We start from the raw sequence: 23,491 nt of genomic DNA, 5'->3' as shown, positions 1-23,491 counted from the left end.
TCAAAACTGGCGCCGTAACATAAATAACAATATAACAATATTGTTGTATGAAATGGCATTTATCTTATCCGTTTTGTTAAAGATGTGGGCTACTGTTAAAAGCCAAAAATCATCTTAAAAGTAATCCTACGTGATCTCATTACAAGAGTGGCCATATTGTGCACGTTATTAGCTGCGTTTCCGTAATTTGACAGTTAAAAAAATAAACATGGTTAATGGAAACACGCCAGTTTGGGGGCGGGGAATCGTTTTTTGATAAAGTTTTGGCGTTAGGATGAACAAAACTGGTTTAATTAGCAAAACTACAATGGAAACATCGTTTTTCCGCACCACACGAGTCACATGATCAGAAACCGGAAATGACCAGTGGCGCAAACCACGAAGAAGACGACGACAGGAAGTGGCATGTTTCGTCTCCACTGTTGCTACACTAGGTAAGTTCAACGGTTTTCTTTTACGCAAAACTTCTTCAATCAGCTTGTATTGTAAACTAAACATGACTACATAACCATGATTTATTCCAGTGTTTTTGTAAAAACGTTGAAGTGACGTGTGTCCCATTCTACTTTTAGACGCTCTAAAAATTGTTCCAAAAAAGTCATGGATTAGCGATGTTTACATTTTAGATTAGATCCGGCAATTTTTCACCAAATATTTCAATAAATGTTTAACATTACAAACAATGCTAAATATGAGTGTGTTTTAAAAAAGCAAGGTAATCAGTGAAGAGTGTCAAAATGTTAGAACAGGGTCAAAATGGCTGCAGAAGAGAATGGTGGTGGTGATGATGGGTGGGGGGCAGCGCTGCTATTTCAGTCTGTACAGCTGTCTTGTTTTTATGGTGTTTGACTGCTCCCTCTGTCTCTCCTTTCACCTTCAAGACAATATCTGGAGGAGAATGAAAAAATAAAAAAAGGATTTTAAATAAAGCCCTGTCTTATTATGAGACCTGGGCCACACATATGTCATGTGAAAAACATTCAACCTGCAGGAGAGGAGGGGCGCCGACTCAACTCCAAATACATGCCTTGGTTGTATCGTGGACTGATTGATGGGAGCCCATGGAGCTCATATATGGCTTTAGGTGGGTGGGTTACGGTCCTTCTGTCCTAAAACCCCCGGAGTAACCAAAATTAGTGCATTCCTGATCAGAAAACTACTAAACTAGTTAATAATCTTCATTTTTTGCTTCCCAAATGCTAAAAAAAAACCAACACAAGTACTTTATCAAGTCTAGTGAATAGATTGGTACACTTGAAATAACATAAAACTAACTTATAAGTAACTTTTCATCAAGACATATGTTTGTTTTAAATCAACAATTCCTTAATATAGAGAAAAGGTTCTAGTTCCTCTGGTTGATTATTTCACTTAAAATAGGGGAAAATGTTTTGTTCTAAGAAAAATAATCTGCCAATGGAACTAATACTGGGTTGCTAGGTAACGGAGTGAGCTTAGCTGGTGTTGCTAGGTAACGGACGGGGCGTGGCTGGTGTTGCTAGGTAATGGCAAAGTGCCAGTTTATTGTGAAATAACCTGCCAGTGGAACTAACACTTTTTCCATCATTATTAAGGAATTGTTGACGTAAAACAAGCTCCTGTTTCTTGGTGAAAAGTTACTTATAAGTTAGTTTTGTCTTACTTTAAGTGTAGTAAGATATTTTCACTGGAAACTAAACCAAAAATACTTGGTAAGATTTTGCGGTGAACAATTGGACTCTGGAGGATTTTTGCATTAACTTAAATTCCAGCTTTTCCTCCCATTTGTCACTCATCATTTCTGTTCACAAAGGGTTTTGCTGTGTCTACTTAAGTCGTAAAGGCCTGCTTGTGTTTCTCGTGTGAGGCCTGGTCGTCATGTGTCATCGTTGGAGCCGGACCAGCATCCTCTCGTCAACAGTTTTCAGGTTTCATTACTGTTTATACATCCTAACTGCGATCGCTGAAGAGTCGTTGAGGCCCAGGCCTATCACTTACCCAGGTGTTGACTTGGAAATATGTTTACACCAACCGCACGTCGCTGGAGGATAAATTAATAGAAAGCAGAGTTTCAGTTGACCCCATCTGTTTGGGGGTCATTCGAATAAAGCCGGTGGACGTCTGTCTTCTTCTTTCACCGCCACCAACAAACGCAAAGATGAACCGGTCGTTCCTCTGCATCCATTTGGCCTTATTTGTCCGCTGGCGACACCAAAGTCAGCCCTGTCTGTTGGCATTGAATTCACCTCATTCCAAGACTTCTCTGGCCTATTTTGGAGCCGCCTGTAAGCCGATCCACCCAGCCGCCTCCTCACTCCTCCCCTGTTTCTCTTACTCTTTCCTCAGCTCTGCTTCCCTGCCAAACCTGATGATGCAGCTAAAGTTAGCCCCTGACAAGTTAATATATAAGACCCCAAGGGGCCGATGCATACATGTCAGTCTCATCGACTTGGTGTACAGGCTTCTCTTCTTGACCAACAACAACCCAACAAACTTTAGAGATGGTGAGTGTGGTTTCTTGGAGCTACGGTTTGCATCACAGTTTGGACAACCAAGATTGTTGGAGTTACCCAAAATCAAGTCTCAAAACTTTGGATTTGAACCCTTAATTATGAAGAAGAAGGATAAATGCCTTTTTTAAACTGGTTTATCCCAAGATTATAAGACAAGCTTTCATTTTAAATTGGATAATGAAGTTATTAACAAAGTGGCAGAGATAAAGGTATTTTCTTTGCTAGAAATCAACAGTTTGAGATACTTTTAGATCTAGGGTTAAAGTTAAGTTTTCCTGTCTTATTTGTTGATTATTTTCTGTATCTTTAAGGGTGCAGAAACCTTATGTTTTGTGTGTGTTTTACCTGTTTTTCTCCATCTCTCAGGCACCCAAGAAGGCCAAGAGGAGGCAGCAGCAGGGTGAAGGTGGATCCTCCAACGTGTTCTCCATGTTTGAGCAGAGCCAGATCCAGGAGTACAAGGAGGTAACTTTTTTAATCACTGCATCATACATCAATTTTACTGGTGTGATTTTGGGGAATGTGTGTTTCACTATGATTTGGCCTTGTTTAGTAACATAAGAGTGTTTCTGAAGACCATTATTGTCCTTCTCAGCAGGACAGGATGGTAAATCTGAGCTTTTCTGGAGTCAGGTGATACCTCCTCTCCTCTGTTAGCTCTGTAATTCTCCTTAGAGACACTTTGCTCCATGACTCCACTGGAATGCAGCCCAACAGCTGGTGGAAAGTCCAATTAATCAAAGCTGGAAAGAACGGGGTGGGGGGAGTATGAAAACATACAAGTTGAGTCAACATTCAGGGATTACCAAGGTTGTTTCGCCCCTTGAGTCTAGTTTTTATAGCATCAGAGGGTTGCAGCCTTGATCTTCGACAGAAATGTCTCCTTAAGCATCTCTGGGATTGGAGAATGCGAGGCCAACGGTAGCTTAGCTGGCACCTCCAAAGGTGAAAGAACATTGGTGGCATGGTCAGAAGATTCGGTCACAAGGCAAAAGGATGACAGCTGTAATCAATACCTTGTCCTTAAATGTCGCAAGGGGGCTTGTCTCGCATTCCAGAGCCTTTTTAACACCTTCGAGAGACAAGTGGACGACCAGCTGCCAAGACCCGAAAGGTTCCCAATGCCATCTTTGGTTTCAAGGGGGGTGAAACGCCCCGCTATGTGACAAGGGAAGCGGCTAACGGCTCCACATTTACACGTTTGCCTTGGCAGACTAGCTCCCACTTACAATCACTATTAACAAGTCTTAAGACAAGGACTTGTGAGAAATGTGAGAATCTTTGTTTTACACTTTTAGTGTCTTATATCTTGACCTTTTAATCCCACACATGCTTGCATACACAGCCAGGCCAGTCACGGTAACACATTTTTGCTGGACGATAAATTGTCCCAGAAGTTTTCAAGTAATTTAATGGTAATGGAAACTAGTGCAAATATCTTAGCATACTTGAAATAAGACAAAACTAATTTAAAAGTAACTTTTCATCAACTTGGAACTTGTTTTACTTCAATAATTACTTAATATTGATGAAATAGTTTTAGTTGCATTGACGCATTACCTAGCAACCCCAGCCAAGTCCAGCCCGTCACCTAGCAACCCAGTTCTGGTTCCACTGGCAGATTATTTCACTTATAACAAGAGATTTTTCCCACGTTATAAGTGAAGTAATCTGCCAGTGGAACCAGAACTTTTTCATCAGTATTAAGGAATTATCAACTTAAAATAAGCTCATATGTCTTGCTGAAAAATTAATTCCAAGTTAATTTTGTTTTAAATCAAGTGTACTAAAACAGTTCCACTAGAAACTAGACAAAAATACTTGGTAAGATTTTGTGTTTTTTAATTCAGTTAACATTGGAACTTTAAGGCATTTTAAATATCAAAATAAATAAACAAAACAACAAATAAAACAAATTATGAAGTTTCTGCAAACAAAATTATTCTTAAAAAAGGTCAGTTGTGACAAAAGCACCAAACTGAAGACTTTAGCCATCCAGTTTTTGGTAGAAAGAGATAAGTCATGCAAATGGAAATTATTATTGAGTTCATTTTAATTTATCATGCAATTAATTGATTGTGACCAGCCTATACACAGCTACATATTTAAATATTTTCTTATTATTTTAGTTTTGAGCTTTTTGACTCATGTTTCCTGCAGGCTTTCACAATCATCGACCAGAACAGAGATGGCATCATCAGCAAGGATGACCTCAGGGATGTGTTGGCCACCATGGGCCAGCTGAACGTGAAGAGTGACGAGCTGGAGGCCATGGTGAAGGAGGCCAGCGGCCCCATCAACTTCACCGTCTTCCTCACCATGTTCGGCGAGAAGCTCAAGGGTTTGCTGACAAACACTAACTGTTCAACCCAGATGGCAAAACATGAGTGAATCAATGCTGAAATATGTTTAGACATGAATATTGAATCATGTCGAATCCTGACATGTTGAGTCAACGTTATGTTTTCAACCGTAGCTGATAATATCATATCAACGTTGATTCAACCATTATCTAAATTTTGATCTACATGTACATTTCTGTTAATTTTATATTGAATCAATGCATACATTGATTAGATGTTGGCATTTCAATCATTAGAATTCAAACACAAAACATTATTCAATGATATATTTTCAACAGAAGTTAACTAACTAGAGTTAGTTAAGCCTGATTTTGTGTGTAAATTCTAATGGTTAGCTCTATGGCAGCATAAAAATACGTGCTGCAGTAACTGCGGTATTTACATTTAGGCACCTTTTATGCTACTGTTTATTTTTAAGCATTTTCCTGAAGGCACATTTTCACAAGTCGGTATTATTCAAGTCATTACTTACCCGTTTTGTATGTGCAAAATGTGTTCCTCACAGCGTTCTCACTCGCATCCAATGAGATTTTGTGTCCTTCATCATTTTTCCTCTTTGGCTTTCACGTTGAGTTCTCCGTTGTTTCCCACTAATAGCCTTACAGACCTGATGTAGGACTCTGAGAATTTGTAATCTTTTTGACCATAATTCAACATTGAATTAACATCTTTTGAGATCTGAGTAGGCTTCTCTAACTTGTTGTTTGAGATTATTTGACAAATCGGGTTTGTGTTGCTGTTAGGTGCTGATCCCGAGGACGTCATTGTGAGCGCTTTCAAGGTCCTGGACCCCGAAGGCACCGGCAGCATAAAGAAGGAATTGTAAGAACATTTCTCGTCAAATTTTTCTAACATTTCAGAGTTGTTTTCCTCAAGTTTATGCAATATATTTGTTTCCGTTTCCAGCCTCCAGGAGCTCCTGACCACCCAGTGTGACAGGTTCACTAGTGAGGAGGTGAGCTACTTTCACCGACTTTCTTAGGCGTTAGCTGCAAAACTTGGAGGACTTTCACAGATTTTTTTGTTGGCCCAAACTGCAATTCAACAATGATAAAAATTCATATATTAAACTTTTTATTTTAAATCAGGGTAAAATTGTCACTCATATGGTTTTCATTCAATGAAAAATGTTAGGTACTCTGAGAAGTATTTGTCTTATTTCTACGAAACCTTTATAATAAGTAGAAAAAACATCTGTCCTGAGACTTTTACTGAGAAGCCAACTGAATTTTTTTGAGTTATTATAACTCTGTTATATATCGCAAGCATTTTGAAAGAAAGCAACTCAAATCCTGTTTTTATTATTAAGAAGATTGGATTTTTACATTAAAATTAAAAAGATTTTTGGAGTAAAATGTTCTAAACTTATGAAAACTGGAGGAAAAGCATATAGTTTATTTTGTAGTGACAAAGACTTGAATAAATAAATCGGCAACCCCCCACCCCTCCGGGGTGACGCGTGAAGTGTAAAAATCGCTACATTTACCTCTTTATGTGCAAGAGGTGAAGGAGTGTGAGACCCGCTGAAGTGTATGGGAAAACATAATCGGCGCGTCGCCCCCTCCAGACGGGGTTTTGGCGCCCTCTCTGGTGCTGCGCCCCTATGCGTTGCATATGCTGCATACCCACTTTTTGCGCCTCTGAATAAATGCATAATAGAGATTTATTCTACCATTAGTTCCACATGTTGCAAAAACGCAAAAGAATGCTGGCTAGCTTTGTTTATTTTATCATCTTTATATTTCCAAAGTGGTTTTTAGCACTTTTGGGCAAAATTATGTCGAGTGAAGAGCCACAAACTAAAAACAATACATTTTTCCATGTAATAAGTGAAATAATCTCCCAGTGGAACTAGAACTGGTCGTTGCTAGGTTACGGCCTGGACTTGGCAAGTGTTGCTAGGTAACAGCCAAGTGGCAGTTGACTGCGGAATATACCAGTGAAAATAGAACTTCATCAATATTAAAGGATTACTGACTGAAAATAACCTCCTATATTTTGCTAAAAAGTTACTTTTAAGTTTGTCTTAATTCAAGAGTACTAAGATATTTGCACTAGAAACTAAACAGAAATGATTAGTAAGGTTTTGTGTTTTTGCAGTGTGTCTGGTGAAATATAAATGTACCAAGTAATTAAACCATTTTTGACCTACTCAGTCTGACCTCTGTGACCTCCTCTCCCCTTTAGATGACCAGTCTGTGGGCTGCCTTCCCCCCCGATGTGGCTGGCAATGTGGACTACAAGAACATCTGCTACGTCATCACACACGGAGAGGACAAGGAGGAGTAGATCCCTTCTTCTCTTCAGCTCTCTACCTCTACCAACGCTCTGCCACCGTACACTCGCTCCGTTTTCTCCAACGCTGTGACTTCACTTTCACAAACTCTCTCGTCCAACATTTCCGCTCGCCAAAAGACTTCTCTTCTTTGCCCGAGACGCTGTGGACGGGGGCGGTTTGTGAACAACAGGAGAACATGGGATTATTTTCAATAAAAATAATCTTATGATACTGAAACTCTCTCTCTATCTCTGTCCTTACCTCTTTCTCCTCCCTTTATCATTCATTCTGTTCTGCGTTTTGAGGCCAACACTGCAAACGTACGGCTAGCATGCAAAAGCTACAGAGTTTGGTAGTAACTAGTTGCATTTAGTGTAGTAACTCTTATGACAAAATTTATTTTTACTGTACTTTTTACTTTTATTTGAGCCATTTAGTTATGAAGTATTGTTACTCTTACATGAGTAAAATGTCTGGATTTTCTACCCACTGAATGAACAACAAAAATTCACCAGACACATAATTTGCAGTTTTTATTAAAGTTTTGTAAGTTTTTAATGAAAGAAAATGATTTTGAAATTTTTTTTGTGCCGGTTTTGGTTATTTTTTTGTTACTTATATGACTTATTGTAATTTCCGTCCTGAAAATGCCAAAATTTCCACTTCATATTTTAGTTTGTCTCATGGTGTAATTTTGATCAGTTACTCAGTACTTGAGTGGACTTTTTACTAAATACTTTTTTACTCTTACTTGAGTAATTTTTTGAGTGGCTAGTTTTTGCTTTTACTTGAGTAAAAATATGTTGAAGTAGTGCTGCTCTTAAGTACATTTTTGGGGTTCTCTGCCCACCTCTGCTAGCAGCAGTTGGCCAAAATGTCTCCTGGTTGCTTCGGCGTTTGCACGGCAACTAGCTTGAAACAAGCTAGCCGTCTGACCTGGTCGGGTCTGTTGGTCTCAACTTCACAGAGTGCTTAATGGCTTCCTCCCATTTATCTGTGGCAGAGTAAAAGAGTGGAGGTACCGCACTACAATAGCTAGCCTACCCCTCTCTTTTACCAAGAAGAGGAGCTGCAATCAGGAAAAAGAGGAAAGCATTAAACTAGAGAAAGAGTGAAAGATGGTGAGTTGGGGGAAGAAAATGGACAATCAAAAGGAAAAGGATAAATAAATCTTTTGTTTTTGACTCGTTGTCCTCCATGTCATTGCTGTTTCGCTCCTGTTGTGATTGTGATCTGTCTGCACTGTAACAAAGAAAGAAGTACAAATAAAATCCGCTCTCTTTCGTACGACACTTTCACTGAGTCGGCTGGTTTAACAAGTTTTAAATTACTCCATGACGCCAAGCAGAGACAATTTTCAGAAAATTTATCAGAATGGGGCATTAAAAATGTACAAATGTGGTGAAAATTGTTGATGCCCCTCTGCAGAGCTGGGTAGTAACCAGTTACATTTACTCAATTACATTTACTTGAGTAACTTTTTGAAAAAAATTTGTAAAATTTCTGGATTTTCTACCCACTGAATAAAGAACATATTTTAACCAAGTACACACACACACAGACAGTTTGCAGTTTTAGTTAAAGTTCATAAGTTTTATATAGAAATAAACTAATTTGGCTATTGTTAATTTTTACTTATAAATTATTGTCATTTTTGTCCTTAAAATTACAAAATGTTTTACTTTATATTTTTGTCTGTTTCATAATGTAATTTTTAAATATTAAATGATTGATAATTATATCACTTACTCAGTAATTGAGTAGACTTTTTACAAAATACATATTTACTCTTGAGTAATTCCTTGGACAGATACTTTTTACTTGAGTAAAAATATGTTCAAGAAGTGCTATTACTCAAGTACAATTATTGGGTAGCACAATATCTGATTTTGTTTGGTTAATTCTCAGTACATTTCTTTTTATTACCACTTTTCTCAGTTATTTCAGAGATCATTGTGGGTTTTTTTGATCATTAACAGAGGAGATATCGACATTTTTACATAATTTTATGTAATTCTGAGACGCTCCACTTCCTCCAGATCGGCTTCAGTGCTTGAGTTACTTCCTTTTAAGTCTTCAAGCGAGCACAACTAAACCAGAAATAAATGTGACGACGCATAAATCAATCAAATCACAGGTCCAACATGTTTGTGCTCTGAGGACATTACATTCTGTTCAAGACACAAGACCCTCGAGGTTTTGTCTCTCATTCTCCAAGGTCGTTCTGCTCAGTTAAGTAGAGCAGTGGTGTACAAACGTTTTATCACGTGGGCCAAAAAATAACAACCCCAGCCTAAAGTCAAGCAAATAAGGTAGTCAGATTTATTTATTTATTTATTTATTTATTTTCAAAATGGATATTTACTTTAGATCCAAAACTTGACATGATGGAGTATTAGGCCATTGTAGACTTACAAAAATATGAACTTAAATAAAAAAGTAGTACATTTCCACCAAAAAGGTCAGAAATTGAGATTAATCTCAGGAATTTTCTAGAAAAATTTGTGAAAATTATTGGCTTTTGGAATTTTTCAAATTTTTTGACATTTGAATCATTGACATTTCCAAGTTTTTTTTTTTGTGGAAAATTTGAGTTTCTTGGTGGAAATTTGCAACTTTTCTATAAAATAATCTACAACTTGGCCTATTGGATTTCCCACATTTGCAATAATTATAATAAAAGACAGACAAATTTGTATCAATTATGGGGGCCGCATAGAATCAGTCCAAGGACCACAAATGGTTCCCGGGCCACACTTTGGACACCACTGTTGTAGGGAACATAACTGCAATGCACATTATGAGCTAGAAAAGGAGCCTAAAACCTGAACAGCTGTAAGGATTTTATCTCATCAGAATGGATGTGTAACTGGGTTTTATTTTAATAAGATGTGATTTTTGTCTAAATTTGTCAGTTTGTTCTTTGAGTTTGTTTTGTTAAGAAGTTGTTTCTCCAGAAGTTGTTATTGGTGTAATAAGTTCTGTTAGGAGGCTCTTGACGGTTGGTGGTTACCATAGTAACCAGTAACTGACAGCTCCTCCCACTTTTTCTGTTGCCGTCTCCAACTGTGATATTTGTTGGGATCAGTTCTGTTTTCTTTACAAGTGTTATATTTTAACATATATTTTAGACAAATATAATCTTACACAGTGTTTCATTAGTAATTTTGCTATGTTTTGTATATGTCATTATTAATGTGCATTTTAGCTGTGTTTAATTTTACAATTGTTAGCCGGTGATAGCTGTTGTTAGCTGGTCATTGGGAGTTATTGCTCTGTAGTTTATTATATTTTACTTAATGTATAGAGGCAGAAGCTACTGGACTGATGTTAACCACCAACTTGATTTCCTCTTTTGTTAGAATAAATACAGTGAACCTGAGTGTGTCTGTTGTGAATTCAACCTACTGGACCTCAGACAAACATAGATGGGTTACAAATGCACATTCTTAGAGATTACTGCACATTCAAATTCTGCAAATGCGGAATCAACAAACAGACTTTCGCTGAACACTAACCTCACACTCTGATATCAAAAGTAGAGCAGAGGAAGACCATGAGATAGCAGAACATTGTCGGGTAGCTGTTTCCTCAATTCTTAAAGTAACCTAAGACCGTTACCAGAAGATCACTCATTATGAAAAACCTGCTGCCCTTTTGGACCTCAGTCCATTTTGTAAATATCCAACAGTCTAAATTGATGGTGATCAGAGGAGGGTAGAGTACCCAAAACATTTACTTAAGTAAGAACAGCACTACTTCAACATATTTTTTACTCAAGTAAAAGTAAAAAATAGTCATCCAAGAAATTACTCAAGCAAGAGTGAAAAAGTATTTGGTAAAAAGATTTCTCAAGTGCTGAGTAACTGATCAAAATTACATACTCAGACGGACCAACAATATAAAGTTATATGGAAATTTTGCCATTTTAAGGATGATAATGACAATAATTCATATACGTAAAAAATTAAATCAGACAAAATAAGTATTATTACTAGTAATTATAATATAGCTATTGTTAATAATAAAAAATAGTTATTAATAAAATTATATAATTATTAGTAATAACAATGACTAAGATTCGCCGATTAGAAGTAATAATTATATCATAATAACAATAATAACAATTGGTATTATTATTATTTTATAGTTATTAGTATTAATTATACTACTACTACTACTACTACTACTACTAATAATAATAATAATAATAATAATAATAATAATAATAACCACTACTATATATAATAAATGTGAATAAATGTCATAATATATGTTCTGTTACAGGATGTAATTCCATGTTGTGACAAAAATCCCTGCCTTCAAAATAAAGCATAAGTAGCCCCATTTTATGGCGCAAAGAATGATTTCATTTTAAAAAGTAACTTAATAACATCTTCTTTTTTCCTCATTTTAGTTGTATATAGATTTAATCTACTGTTATCAATAAACGCAGAGGGTTGTCATGAATAAATTAAGCAACTTTAATAAAGAGCTAAGTTTATTTTGAAGCTGTAACCGGAAGTTGTATAGCTTTAAAACCTGCTCTTATTCAGAAGACAGGAGGGAAACACGGCACTCTATCCGTGCTTCTGTTTATCCGGTTCATCCCCTCTGACTCGGAATGAACCAGCGTTGATGTCCGTCGCCGGGCCCGTTTAGCCGTCGTCACCCCGCCGTGCCTTCGTGATCCTGGCGGGCCCGAACCACCCGCCATGGCCTCAGCGTTCCCCCGCTGCACATCTGTCAGACTCCCCATGTCTGTCGCCGTCATCCTCCTGCTGATGTCGGTGACCGCTGTGCAGTCCTCCCAAGGGGACAAGGAGCCGGTGTACCGGGACTGCGTGAAGCTGTGTGTCCAGACGAACTGCACCGGAGTCCGGCTGCTGGGTTTCGAGTCCAGCCAGCCGCACTACATGGCGCTGACAGGTGAGCCGTTGCTGGCAGGTGATGGGGAAGCTAGCTTAGCTTGTTAGCTTTCTAACATTCAGCAGCATTATAATTATGATTTAATAATTAACCTACTTAAACTAGTTCAAGTAGGTTTTTATTCATTCCTCACTTGTTTTGTCCTTTTCACTTTCCCTAAACTCCTTCAGATAATATCTAGCAGGTTCGCACTACAAAACGTGACAAACTTGTTTTTCTGGTACAGAAACACCACCGTACAGCCATTGTGTTCCCTGATCGATTTTAAACAGGTTTGCACAGGATTTATCACCATTTTCTCCTTATTTTTTCTTAAAATTGATATGATTATTTTTTGAAACTGTATAAGTTTGGTTAAATATTTTGGGAATCCTCATACAAGAATCCTCATACAAGATACCTAAAATACACCAGAGTCGCTCAAAATAATAATAATAATAATAATAATAATAATAATATAATTAACGGAGGTGGGCTCACCCAAAAACTGTACTCAGGTAAAAGTGTCACTACTTCATAAAAAATTACTATAAAGCAAAAAAAAGTACAGTGTAGTAAAAATACTCTTAAAATAATTTATTTTTCAAAAAGGTTACTTAAGTAAATGTAATTGAGTAAATGTGACTAGTTACAACCCATATCTGATAACTAATAATCAAGAGAAAAAAAAAGACTCCCAACTCTAGCTGAGTTAAATTGGCAAAATATAAGTTTATTTACGATGTCTAAAATTAGGGCAAAGTTAGGAATAAAAGTAGTAAGTACTGTATTAATAAAAGTAGTAATCATATTGAGAAAAATACAAAAAATGGTTAAATTAATAACTATTTATAACATGTATTGTATTTAGGCAGGGGCCACAATGAGATACCTTTTATTGGGTTTAAGCAAAAAAAATTAATCTATGACATTTTTAAAAGCATTTAGAATTCATTTAAAAAGGCTGCAAAATGTGCAATTTTAAAAAAATCAAATTAATATATTAATTGTCAGAATGATGCACTTCATTGTCTTCTCTGCGCCCCAGGTTGGACGTGTCGGGACGACTGTAAATACCAGTGCATGTGGACCACTGTTGGCCTTTACCAGGCTGAGGGATACAGAGTCCCTCAGTTCCACGGAAAGGTTTGTCTCAACACTGCAAAAAACTGTAAATATTACAGTATTTTTGCTCTAGTTTCTTCTGTTATCATCTAGGAAAACTTGAAATAACACAAAAATAACTTACAAGTAACTTTTTAGCAAGATATAGGAGTTTGTTTAGAGTCACAAAAGCAAGTTTTGGTTCCAGAGGCAGGTTATTTTACCCTTAGGAAAACTTGAAATAACACAAAATTTACATTCAGGTAACTTTTCATCAAGATGGGGAGTTTGTTTTAAGGCAGTGATTCAATGATATAGATTAAAAACAACTAGTTCCACTGGCATATTATTTTACTAATAAGACATTTTCCCTTGTTTTTCTAAGTGAAATAATCTGCCAGTGGAACTAGTACTCTGTTGCTAGGTTACAGGGTGGCCTTGGCAGGTGTTGCTAGGTAACGGCAAAGTGCCAGTTGACTATGAAATAATTTACCAGTGTAACTAGAACGTTTTCATCAATATTAAGGAATTATTCACTTAAAACAAGCTGCCATATCTTGTTGAAAAGTTACTTTTATGTTAGTTTATCTTATTTCAAGTTTTCAAAGATATTTACTCTTGAAAGTAGATAAAAAATACTTGGTAATATTTGTATTTTTTTTGTAGTGAATCGTCTTTTTAACCAAAACATCCTTCTGTATTGTCATTGCTATTATTATGGAGTCAGATTTAACATTTTCTTCCTTGCAGTGGCCGTTTGTGCGCATCTTGTGCTTTGAGGAACCTGCATCTGCGCTGGCGTCTCTGCTGAACGGCTTGGTCTGCCTGCTGATGATGCTGCGCTACCGGAGCACGGTGCCACGCCAGAGCCCCATGTACCACACCATCAACGCCTTCTCTCTGGTGAGTCCCAGGAAAACTACAGACAGGGCCGGGCTGTAAAACGATTTGATCCATTTGTCACATTTTTAGTTTTTGAAGATTTAATTTCTGGAAAATATGGATTTTATGTGTTACACCAACACAAAGTAGAGGATTATTGTGAAATGCAAGTAAAAAATATTTTTTACACATAAAACTGAAATATTTTATAAATTAATAACATTTGGAAGATTAAATTTTTGAAAAATTAGAATTCTTTTCTTTCTTTCTTTTTTTTTTTTTTTTTACCAATTGACTCCTTGTCACCTTGCCCATGCCGGCCATCTTGTTTTACAACTGTGTTTTACAGCTTCTATTACTTCATAATATTACAAAAATGCAGCCATAGTAATGCCGTAATAAAGTTTTATGACAATAAAGTCGAAATCCTGCGAGATTAAAGCGTAAATATTACCAGAATAAAGTGGTAATATTTGGTGAATAAAGTAATAATTCTATCAGAACTTCTACACAAAAAATAGCAGTAAATAAAATGAAGAATATTGAACATTTTGTGAAGTTATTGTTTGGTTTCCATCTTACAGAAAAGGCAATTCTTCAAATTTGAGTCACTGAGTCTGTTGATTCTTGAGCTGCTCATCTTAGATCTTAATAACTAGAAGCTTTTTTCATTGAAACAACTTTTTTTGTAGTTTTCTGGTAAAATCACATCTTTGCTCTGCTAATATTCTCATAATTAAATAAATATCCTCGCAGGCCATCATACAACTCACAAAAGGGATGATTGAAATAAAAGCGTCTTTTTGAAAATATTTCCAATTTATTATTTTAGAAAATAAATCAATAAAAAGCAGAAAGTAGACCTGGCATTAAATTTGTTCATTTTCTTGTGTTTTGTTGTTCAGGTGTCACTGAATGCTTGGTTCTGGTCTACAGTGTTTCACACCCGGGACACATTTCTCACTGAGGTAACGCTTGACATGTTAACATGTCATGTTAAAACATAGATATAAAACTTTCATTGTTAAAGCATTTATCTGGAAGAATCCGTAAGAATTATTCTGTTTAAACTGATCATTAGCTCCCTAATATCTTCAGTTGAGGTCTTTGCTATTTGTTTTTCTGTAAAGTGCAGATCTTGAGATTAGTTTACCTCATCTGAAAATGAGTGTTACTAATTTAAAATCATCTTCCATTTCAGAAAATGGACTATTTCTGTGCAACAGCAGTGATTCTTTACTCCATCTACCTGTGCTGCGTCAGGTGAGCCGATGGTTTAATTCTGCTGCAAGTCCTTGAAATTGCTTGAATTTCAATATTAGTTGTTTTCAAGGTTTGGAAAGTCCTTGATTTTTGTATAAAGTCTTTGGAAGTCTTAAATATTCAAACTGCACAGTTTGGTAATAAAGTGCAATCTAACATTTGGTTAAAAGTGTAAGTTTGAAAAGTTTTATATACAGTTGAAACAAGATATTTGTACACCCGATTTAAAATAAATATATATTCTAACTCCCTGAAGTTAAATTATGTTGAACTTCTTTTATTTTAGGTTAGTTGGAATTAATTTATGCTAAATACCAGAAATCTTGGCAAGAATTTTTTTAGAGATTTTATTCTTAACTTTCTCTGTACGTTAACACGATTTGTTTGGATTGTTTCCATGTAATTAGTTTTTATTATTTCTAATGGCTCAATGGCTTATTTATCTATGTAATTGAAATAAAAGTTAGCTTGTATTTTATGTGTTAAACAAATTAAATTGGGATATTTTTTTGTTAAGTTTGTCTTTAGTTCTTGGACCAGACAGTTGTGTGTGAGAGACATTTCAAACCATGAAATGTAGTTTTTTTCTTTAGTTTACCCAGGAATGTAAAATACAATCTATAACAAGACATTATTAGCAACAGCAATAAATTATATTTTATATTTATTAGTTTTTTAAAATTATATTTAACTTCGAAGTACCTTAAAAAGTGCTTGAATTTTACTGCCATTAACCCAGCTTTAACTGGCCTGAAAATATTGTAAGATCTTTTATTCCAATATATCTGCTGTTAATATTATCTCAGTAGTTACTGTATATCTCCCTCCTGTCCAGGACTTTGGGTCTGAGGCGGCCGGCCGTGTCCAGCATTGTGGGCGTTCTGCTCATCCTGGCCTTCACCTCCCACGTCTCCTACCTGACGTTTGTCAGATTTGACTACGGATACAACATGGCCGCCAACGTGTCCATCGGTACAACAAACACCCAATAAATCAGGTTCCATTGAGAGTTTCATGAGGTGGTTCTGGTTCTACTACTGTTAATTGGATTATTTCCAGATTTTATGGTTTAATAAAGGTCTTGTTAGGACTTTGTGTGATAGACCAACACAAATTGGACTTTAGTTGGGAGGACAATTATGGCTTTAAAATGCATACCAAATTTACGTCGCTGTATTAGGTTTATTGTAGATTAGGGCTGTTGTAAACGAATATTTTAGTAATCGAGTAATCTATCGATTATTCTTACGATTAATCGAGTAATCGGATAAAAAAAATTATAAAATGAAATATTGGTAAATCTGGCATAATACCAGTGTTACTATCAGATATCAATATCAGTCCAATTTTTCATATTTGAGCTTCCCTAACAGTTGCTTTTTTGTAGTTTAGAAAACTAACCTGTAACAATAATAGCTCACTTTCTAAGTTAACCAGAAGAAAAGTTATAGAAAAATCTGAAATTATATTGAATTTAATAACAAAGAGGCAGGCTCACAAATATGCTTATAAAAAATGTCTACAATCCATCTTTTAGTTTATGTATTCATCTTCAGTGAGTTTAATAGATTAATTAAACTCACCTTGCCACCTAACCTGTCACGCTTTGGGTTTGAAAATACGGGAAATGCCGCCTGGAGTGGGAGGAGAGGGCGAATGAACGAACATGGGGTGGAGGGGAGGAAATAGACCAGCGGACTGACGAACCGTTAGACCGGGGGACGAACACGGGGGGAAGCAATACGGGATATTTACGACACCTTCACTGGTCACACTCAGAAACTCATCTACCAGCCATGTACGATGCGCTCCGCCACCCGTTTCTTCAGACCGGGATATGAAATTTATTGTGCGGTTCGTCGGTAAAGCTACATTTACACGGTAAGCATCAGCTACTCAGCCGCCCGCCCTGTTCAGGCTATCCGCTCACCTCAGCGCTCTTCCCGCCGTTCGCTTTCAACCAGCAGCCCCGGAGGAGAAATGCTGCCGTACTCCAGGCATTCCCCAGTCATTTTAAGGATGCTTATTGGTTCCCCAAAAACGATAAAAAGTCGGGCATTATCATCAATCAATAAAATCCCCACGGGCCAATCTTGAAGATTGGACTTTATGCCGCTGAGACTTAGCTTTTGTCAACAACTCAGAGGCAGAAGTGAGAGCTCCGCGCAACGCAAATGAAGTCCCGGCCGGAACACGGTGCTCTAACCAATAAAACATAAATTAACGAAGCTTCGAGGCAGGTAAATTTTCCTCGAGGAATTTTAGTAATCGAGGTACTCGAATCATTCGAGGAATCGTTTCAGCCCTATTGTAGATAGAAAAAGAAGGAGTACATTTCTGTCAAAAAACTTACACATTTTCTAGAGGCAACAAGGAAATTTTAGAGCTTCAAAACCTTGAAAAAAAAATCTGAATTTTTAAAATTAATCTCACAAATTTTGTGCAAAATCTTGGAAATTCAAATGTCAAACGTTTTTGACTTTTGGAAATTTTCAGAGTTTGAGAAGTTGAAAGTTTTCTACTTTTCAAGATTAATTGTCTGCGTTTTTTTCCCCTTTTTTTCTTTCCGAGTTTAATCTCAAAATTTCTGATTATTTTATTATTTTCCGATTATTATTTCAACTTTTGTAGCTTCTGCTTTAAATATCTAACTAGGGACGTGACCTTTCCTGTTTTATCCCAACTTTACTCCATGTCATTGTTTTTTATTTTTTAGCAGTTATGAGGCAAAGTGGCAGGAGATTAAACTGCAGCTGTGCCAGTTACTCAACAAGTTGTTGCTAGGTAACCAAAGAATCAGTTGAGTTGCTAGGTAACCAAAGAGTAAGCTAGGTTGATTCTACCAACCTATGTTAGCTAGCCAGAGTTTTGATTATATTTCATATATTAAATATTGAATATTCTATCAGATGTATTATGTATTGATATTGATCATGTGTCTATTGTGATAATATGTTGTTATTGATTGATTGATTGATTGATTGATTGATTGATTGGAGAATGACTGTAGCGCAGCAGCTTTTTGTGGTTTTTTGTGGTTTTTCTGTCTGCAGGCATGGTGAACATGCTGTGGTGGTTCTGTTGGTGCTGGCAGAACCGGCGGACTCTCCCCTACTGGTGGAAGTGTGGCCTGGTGGTTCTGCTGCTTCACGGCCTGGCCCTGCTGGAGCTGCTGGACTTCCCGCCACTGCTCTGGATCCTAGACGCCCACGCTGTGTGGCACCTCAGCACCATCCCAGTGTACTTCCTTTTCTACAGGTTGGTTTCTAGAGCTTCACAGGAAAGTTTGGGCTCAATTTCTTTTAAAATTGTTGACCTTCTGACAGCATTTTCTCTTTAAAAATAATAATATGTGAACATTTTAATAAATCCATGAATCTTTCAAAGATTACTTAAGATTAGTAACACTAATTATGTGATTAATTTAAGTTTTAATTTACAAGATAACAATTTCATTATTCATTTAACAGTTTTCACATTTTCAGGAATGTCACTTGAGTGTGGGCGGGGCTAAAACATAAGTCAAGGTGATTGGTCGGAAGTTTTGCAGGTTAACCAATCAGAAGTCAGTTGGGTAGTAGTGCATAACCTATGAAATATAATCAATAAAAATGTCCACATATATATTGAAGTTAATAAATTCAATTAATAAATCATTACTTATTATTTTAATTAAATTAGCACACATTTATTTAACAACTTATTTATTCAACTTTGTCACTTTTGTGACTCCATAACTTGGAACCGGCAATATTTGAATGTCAAGATTTATATGAATATTAGTTGAAATCTAAATTCTAATAATTACCTGATTTTGCTTTCGATTTTCTCCCAGTTTCCTGATAGATGACAGCCTCTATTTACTGAACACAGAGAAGCTGGGGGTTAAAGTTGAGTAGGAGGAGCGGAGCGCCTCTTCATCGCTCACAGAAGCCGCTCCGCCTCCCAGATGACGCTCACCACACCTCTGACTCGCATCAAAGTACACTTTGTTTACATTTTCTTTATTTGACATCCATATTTGTTTTACTTTGCCTTGCACTGCCATGGGTATTACAGTCTTATCACAAATCCACATTTTGAGACGCGTTCAAGGGGGGAAATACTTGAAAAGAAAAGAAAAAGAAATGCCTGAAACGAATGAATGAAACGAATCCCTTCACCTCTGAGAGAGAAAACTGTAGCACCAAAAGTGGTGGCAGGTTGGTTTTATCAGCGCTGTGCCTGAAATGGGCTGCTGGACTCAGAGCGGTTCCCTCATATGGAGCCGCTGATTGTTCTGGAAAGGCGGGGAAGGCCGTTCCAGCTGACTGCTTTTTTTTTTCTCACTGTCACACCTTCACTTTTGTGCCTCTCTTGTTTCCATAGCTACCTTTGTTTGCTCTTGTTTCTGTTTTTTTTATCATCTGCCTTGTTTGATTTTGACCAGTTTTTATTTTGATCTTTTTTATTATTTTTTGGTGGGATATATTGTCATTCACCTGGACTGCCTTTTAGAGTGGAGAACAAAAAGGAAAGAAAGTTGCTGTGAATTTTACCAAATTCTGTGGTTTAGATGGTGTGAGTGAAACCGAGTGCTCCATTGTTTATTTTCTGATTTATTATTTCATGTTTTTCTTTTAATTTATTGCTTCCCCACTGCAAAAACACAAAATCTTACCTAGCATTTCTAGAGCAAATATCTTAACATATATCAAATAACAAAACTATAAGCTAGTTTTAAATGGCTTTTCAGCCAGATATAGGAGCTTATTTTGAGTAAATAAGTCTGTAATATTATTAAAAACAAACACTAGTTCCACTGTCAGATTTTTTCACTAAGATATTATTTTCTTGATAGAAGTGAAATAATTTACCAATGGAACTAATATTTTTTTCATCAATATTAAGGGATTTCTGACTCAAAATAAGCTCCTAAATCTTACTTAAAATCCAATTATGAGTGAGTTTTGTCTTATTTCAAGTTTGCTAAACACTAGATGCCAGACCAGGGGTGTCCAAACTGTGGCCCGGGGGCCATTTCTGGTCATTGGATTGATTTTGTGTGACACAAATTTGGACCATCCAACTCTTTTTGTAATTTTTTAGGCTCTTTTCCACAGCAAGTTTATATCTTCTTAAACAGAAAATGTTAAGTACAACACAAACATTTTTTTTATTTGAGTTATTCTTTTTTAATTATTATTTTGTTATTGCTTGTACCACAAACTTCCTGTGTGTTTTCCTCTGAAACAGACTTTATCTAACCCATCCATTACATTTAGCTAAATACAACAAAGTTTGTAAAAGAAAATAATTATTTTTGTTGCTTGGAATAAAATAAAAACATTTTATAGGTTTATAAAATAGAAAAATAACACCAAAATAATAATAAATAATAATAGTTAAATAACTGTAAACAGTAAGGCAAATGTAATGCATTACTTCAGGTAAAATAGAAAAAAAATCACAAAAATATTTTTGCATTTTTAATTGGGACGTTTCCAAACTCTTTGTGTAAAAAGTTTGGACTGCACTGTAACAGACCAGAAATACTTGGTAACATTTTGAGTTTTTGCAGTGCATGTTTCCTTCCTACATTCATGTTTGCTTGACACTTCTCCTCCATCAGCATGTTTCTTGCAGATATTCTTTATCTTTTATTTTTTCCCATTTGAAGTGAAAGTGAACTCACTCCCTCCCACATGTGCACTTTATGAGCCGAGTGTCCGTTTAAACGCCTTTTTGTGAGACAGTGAGGAGTGCAGGTGTGTTTACATGCTGCCTTTTCTGGACATTTTGTTGTTTTTGCCATTTAAAGCCTGTTTGTGTGTAAGAGAGCGATCAACTGAACCGTGGGAGCCAAAGAAAATCTCAGAGGAGCTGCTGATCAACAACTGCTTCAAAGGTTTAAAAGAAAATATTAGATCCTCTGGATGGCTGGAAGTGCCTCAACACAATAAATAAATATGTGACAACTGAAATAAAAATGAGAAAAAATGCGTTGGATTCATAAAGAAACGTCTTTAAAATTAAAGTAATCGTATTGAATATCCAGAATCTTATTTTTTTTCTTCTTTTTTAAATTATTTTGTATTTGTTGATCAGCGAATCATTAAATGAATTAAACTGCATTTCTATTGACAATCTAATTGTGGAATTTGATGTTTCAAAAATAAATTTCTTTAATGGGAACTTGTTTTTTGATACGTTTTGGTGAAGAGGTGATTATTAAACCATTTTTATTTATTGTTTTGAATGTATTGAAATTGGTTTATTTTACAAAACTGCAATGAAAACACTTTTTTTTCCCAACAAATGATCAACAACCGAATGTTTCCACTGGCACAAACCATGAAGAAGAAAACGGGAAGTAGCTGGAGGATGACTGTGTGGCATAATTTTTAATGATTTATCACGTAAAGAGACTTATTCACATGTGATTTTATTTAAATTTCTTATGTGATGAAATTGTAAAAATGTTTTTTTCGACATTAGCTGAATATTGCCAAAGTTTTTCTCCCATTTGTAATGGAAACACAGCTACAGGAGAACTCTAACATCTGATTGGCTAACCTAAACAAGTTAATTTAGTGTTTATTTACCTTCTGTATCAATAAGGGACATCATTTAAAAAATTCTTAATTATCTTAAAGATTACTTAGAATTAGTAGTACTGTTTTTGTAATTATTTAATTGCTTTTTTATAATTTTCTGCTTCAGTACATCAACGAGATCTCTTGAATGTGGGCGGGGCTAAAATAAGTTGAGCTGATTGGTCAAAGTCAACCAATCAGACGTCAGTTGGATAGTAGTGCTTAACCTATGAAATATAATCAATAAAAAAGTCCACATTTATTTATTTAACAGCTAAGTTACTGATAAAATTGTCACTTTTGTGTATACATAACTTGGAACCAACAATATTTGAATGTCGAAATTAAAGAAATTTATATAAATATTTGTTGAAATCAAACTTTATTCAAAAAATACAGATGTATTTGTGAAATTATAAATAAATAGTAAAAGAAAAAACTCAGTTTTTAAAGGTGAAAAGCCTGGAAGCAGCTCTGAGGTAATTTCCATACGTCATCTCGGTCTTCCTCAGTTGTAAACGCGTCTCTTTGCTGCCCCCTACCTGCTGCCCTGTGCAACATCACCTCTTCCACTGAGCGCACTTTCAACAACCTCTTATCAGATATTTGACCAAAACACTATAAAAATATGGATGTGGTTTAAATAAAAAGTGTTTGTTGATAAGAAACAGTGTTGTGTTTTTATTCTGTAAATAATTAGCAACTATTGATTGTTGATTAATGGTGAGATTCTGGCTGAACTTTACAAAGACGGTAAGTTTAAAATGCTTTAATAAGTGCGATTTCTCTTTATTTATTGATTTTCTTTCTATAAATATAAAAAATTATAAAGGTGATGCATGAGCATTTAAGCAAATTAAAATATAATTCAAAAGTTATTTCAGTAATTCTGTTCAAAACGTAAACATATCAAACAGATTTAATAACTGATATAATCCATGTGTTGATTCTGGCTTACAGAAAATAAAAAAATTAAACTGATTGGAATATTACATAAGACAAATAAAAAGGCATTTTAGTGGCTTACAGAAAATATATGCATTTATTTATATGGTTTAACGAGTAATTCAGCATTTGGAGTCCATATTTTTAAGCTCAACTCTTTGCTTCACAGTCCTCTCTGTTGTTTCTTTTTTCTGCTTTTGCAACTTTTCCTTTTAAAATAAGCATGCTTTTTCCTTCCACTGAACTTCCCATTAATATGCTTGGATACATTAACATGTAAACAACTAGCTTCTTTAGCGCTTGTTAGTGTCAGCAACGACTTTTTCTAAGCCAAAGGAAACAAAATTAACACAAAATAACTCTTGACATGTCTCACTTTGAATCCGAATAATACACAAATGTCCATTTTTGAATTTAATTACTGGAATAATTTCAATGATATTTGAATGCATTCACACCTGTAACTAACATGAAAACATTAAATGTTATTTAATGCTGACATTTCTGTTGAAGGGCTGCACAGTGGTAGAGCTGCTGCCTCGCAGCAAGAAGGTTCTGGGTTCAATTCCCGGCCCCGGTCTTTCTGCCTGGAGTTTGCATGTTCTCCCTGTGCATGCATGGGTTTTCTCCGGGTACTCCAGTTTCCTCCCACAGTCCAAAAACATGACCGTCAGGTTAATT

At 35.9% G+C, this 23,491-nt stretch overlaps 2 protein-coding genes across 2 annotated transcripts; both read left to right on the top strand.

The window, feature by feature from the left end:
- Positions 1–2,332: 2,332 nt before the first annotated feature.
- mylpfb (myosin light chain, phosphorylatable, fast skeletal muscle b) lies at positions 2,333–7,370 on the top strand. The gene is made up of 6 exons (XM_015000565.2): positions 2,333–2,483; positions 2,859–2,957; positions 4,653–4,833; positions 5,599–5,677; positions 5,762–5,810; positions 7,043–7,370. Exons 1-6 carry the CDS (start codon positions 2,481–2,483, stop codon positions 7,142–7,144), a joined length of 513 nt encoding a protein of 170 aa, XP_014856051.1. The 5' UTR covers positions 2,333–2,480; the 3' UTR covers positions 7,145–7,370.
- Positions 7,371–11,676: 4,306 nt separating this feature from the next.
- pgap3 (post-GPI attachment to proteins phospholipase 3) lies at positions 11,677–21,464 on the top strand. Its single transcript, XM_015000561.2, has 8 exons — positions 11,677–12,062; positions 13,090–13,187; positions 13,896–14,048; positions 14,933–14,995; positions 15,229–15,290; positions 16,126–16,262; positions 18,344–18,548; positions 19,126–21,464. Exons 1-8 carry the CDS (start codon positions 11,849–11,851, stop codon positions 19,187–19,189), a joined length of 996 nt encoding a protein of 331 aa, XP_014856047.1. The 5' UTR covers positions 11,677–11,848; the 3' UTR covers positions 19,190–21,464.
- Positions 21,465–23,491: the final 2,027 nt, after the last annotated feature.

This window comes from Poecilia mexicana, unplaced genomic scaffold (assembly GCF_051168715.1).
Source record: "Poecilia mexicana isolate PSO_F unplaced genomic scaffold, ASM5116871v1 scaffold_19, whole genome shotgun sequence".
In the NCBI taxonomy this organism is placed as follows: domain Eukaryota; kingdom Metazoa; phylum Chordata; class Actinopteri; order Cyprinodontiformes; family Poeciliidae; genus Poecilia; species Poecilia mexicana.
The sequence above is the reverse complement of the archived record's forward strand: the minus strand, read 5'-3'. Positions and strand labels throughout refer to the sequence as shown.

Coding starts and splice junctions, on each gene's coding strand:
- mylpfb (XM_015000565.2), top strand. Junction 5,678..5,761: donor GGCAGCATAAAGAAGGAATT/GTAAGAACATTT, acceptor TTCCGTTTCCAG/CCTCCAGGAGCTCCTGACCA. Junction 5,811..7,042: donor ACAGGTTCACTAGTGAGGAG/GTGAGCTACTTT, acceptor TCTCCCCTTTAG/ATGACCAGTCTGTGGGCTGC.
- pgap3 (XM_015000561.2), top strand. CDS start 11,849: ATGGCCTCAGCGTTCCCCCGCTGCACATCTGTCAGACTCCCCATGTCT. Junction 12,063..13,089: donor GCACTACATGGCGCTGACAG/GTGAGCCGTTGC, acceptor TCTGCGCCCCAG/GTTGGACGTGTCGGGACGAC. Junction 14,049..14,932: donor CCATCAACGCCTTCTCTCTG/GTGAGTCCCAGG, acceptor TTTGTTGTTCAG/GTGTCACTGAATGCTTGGTT.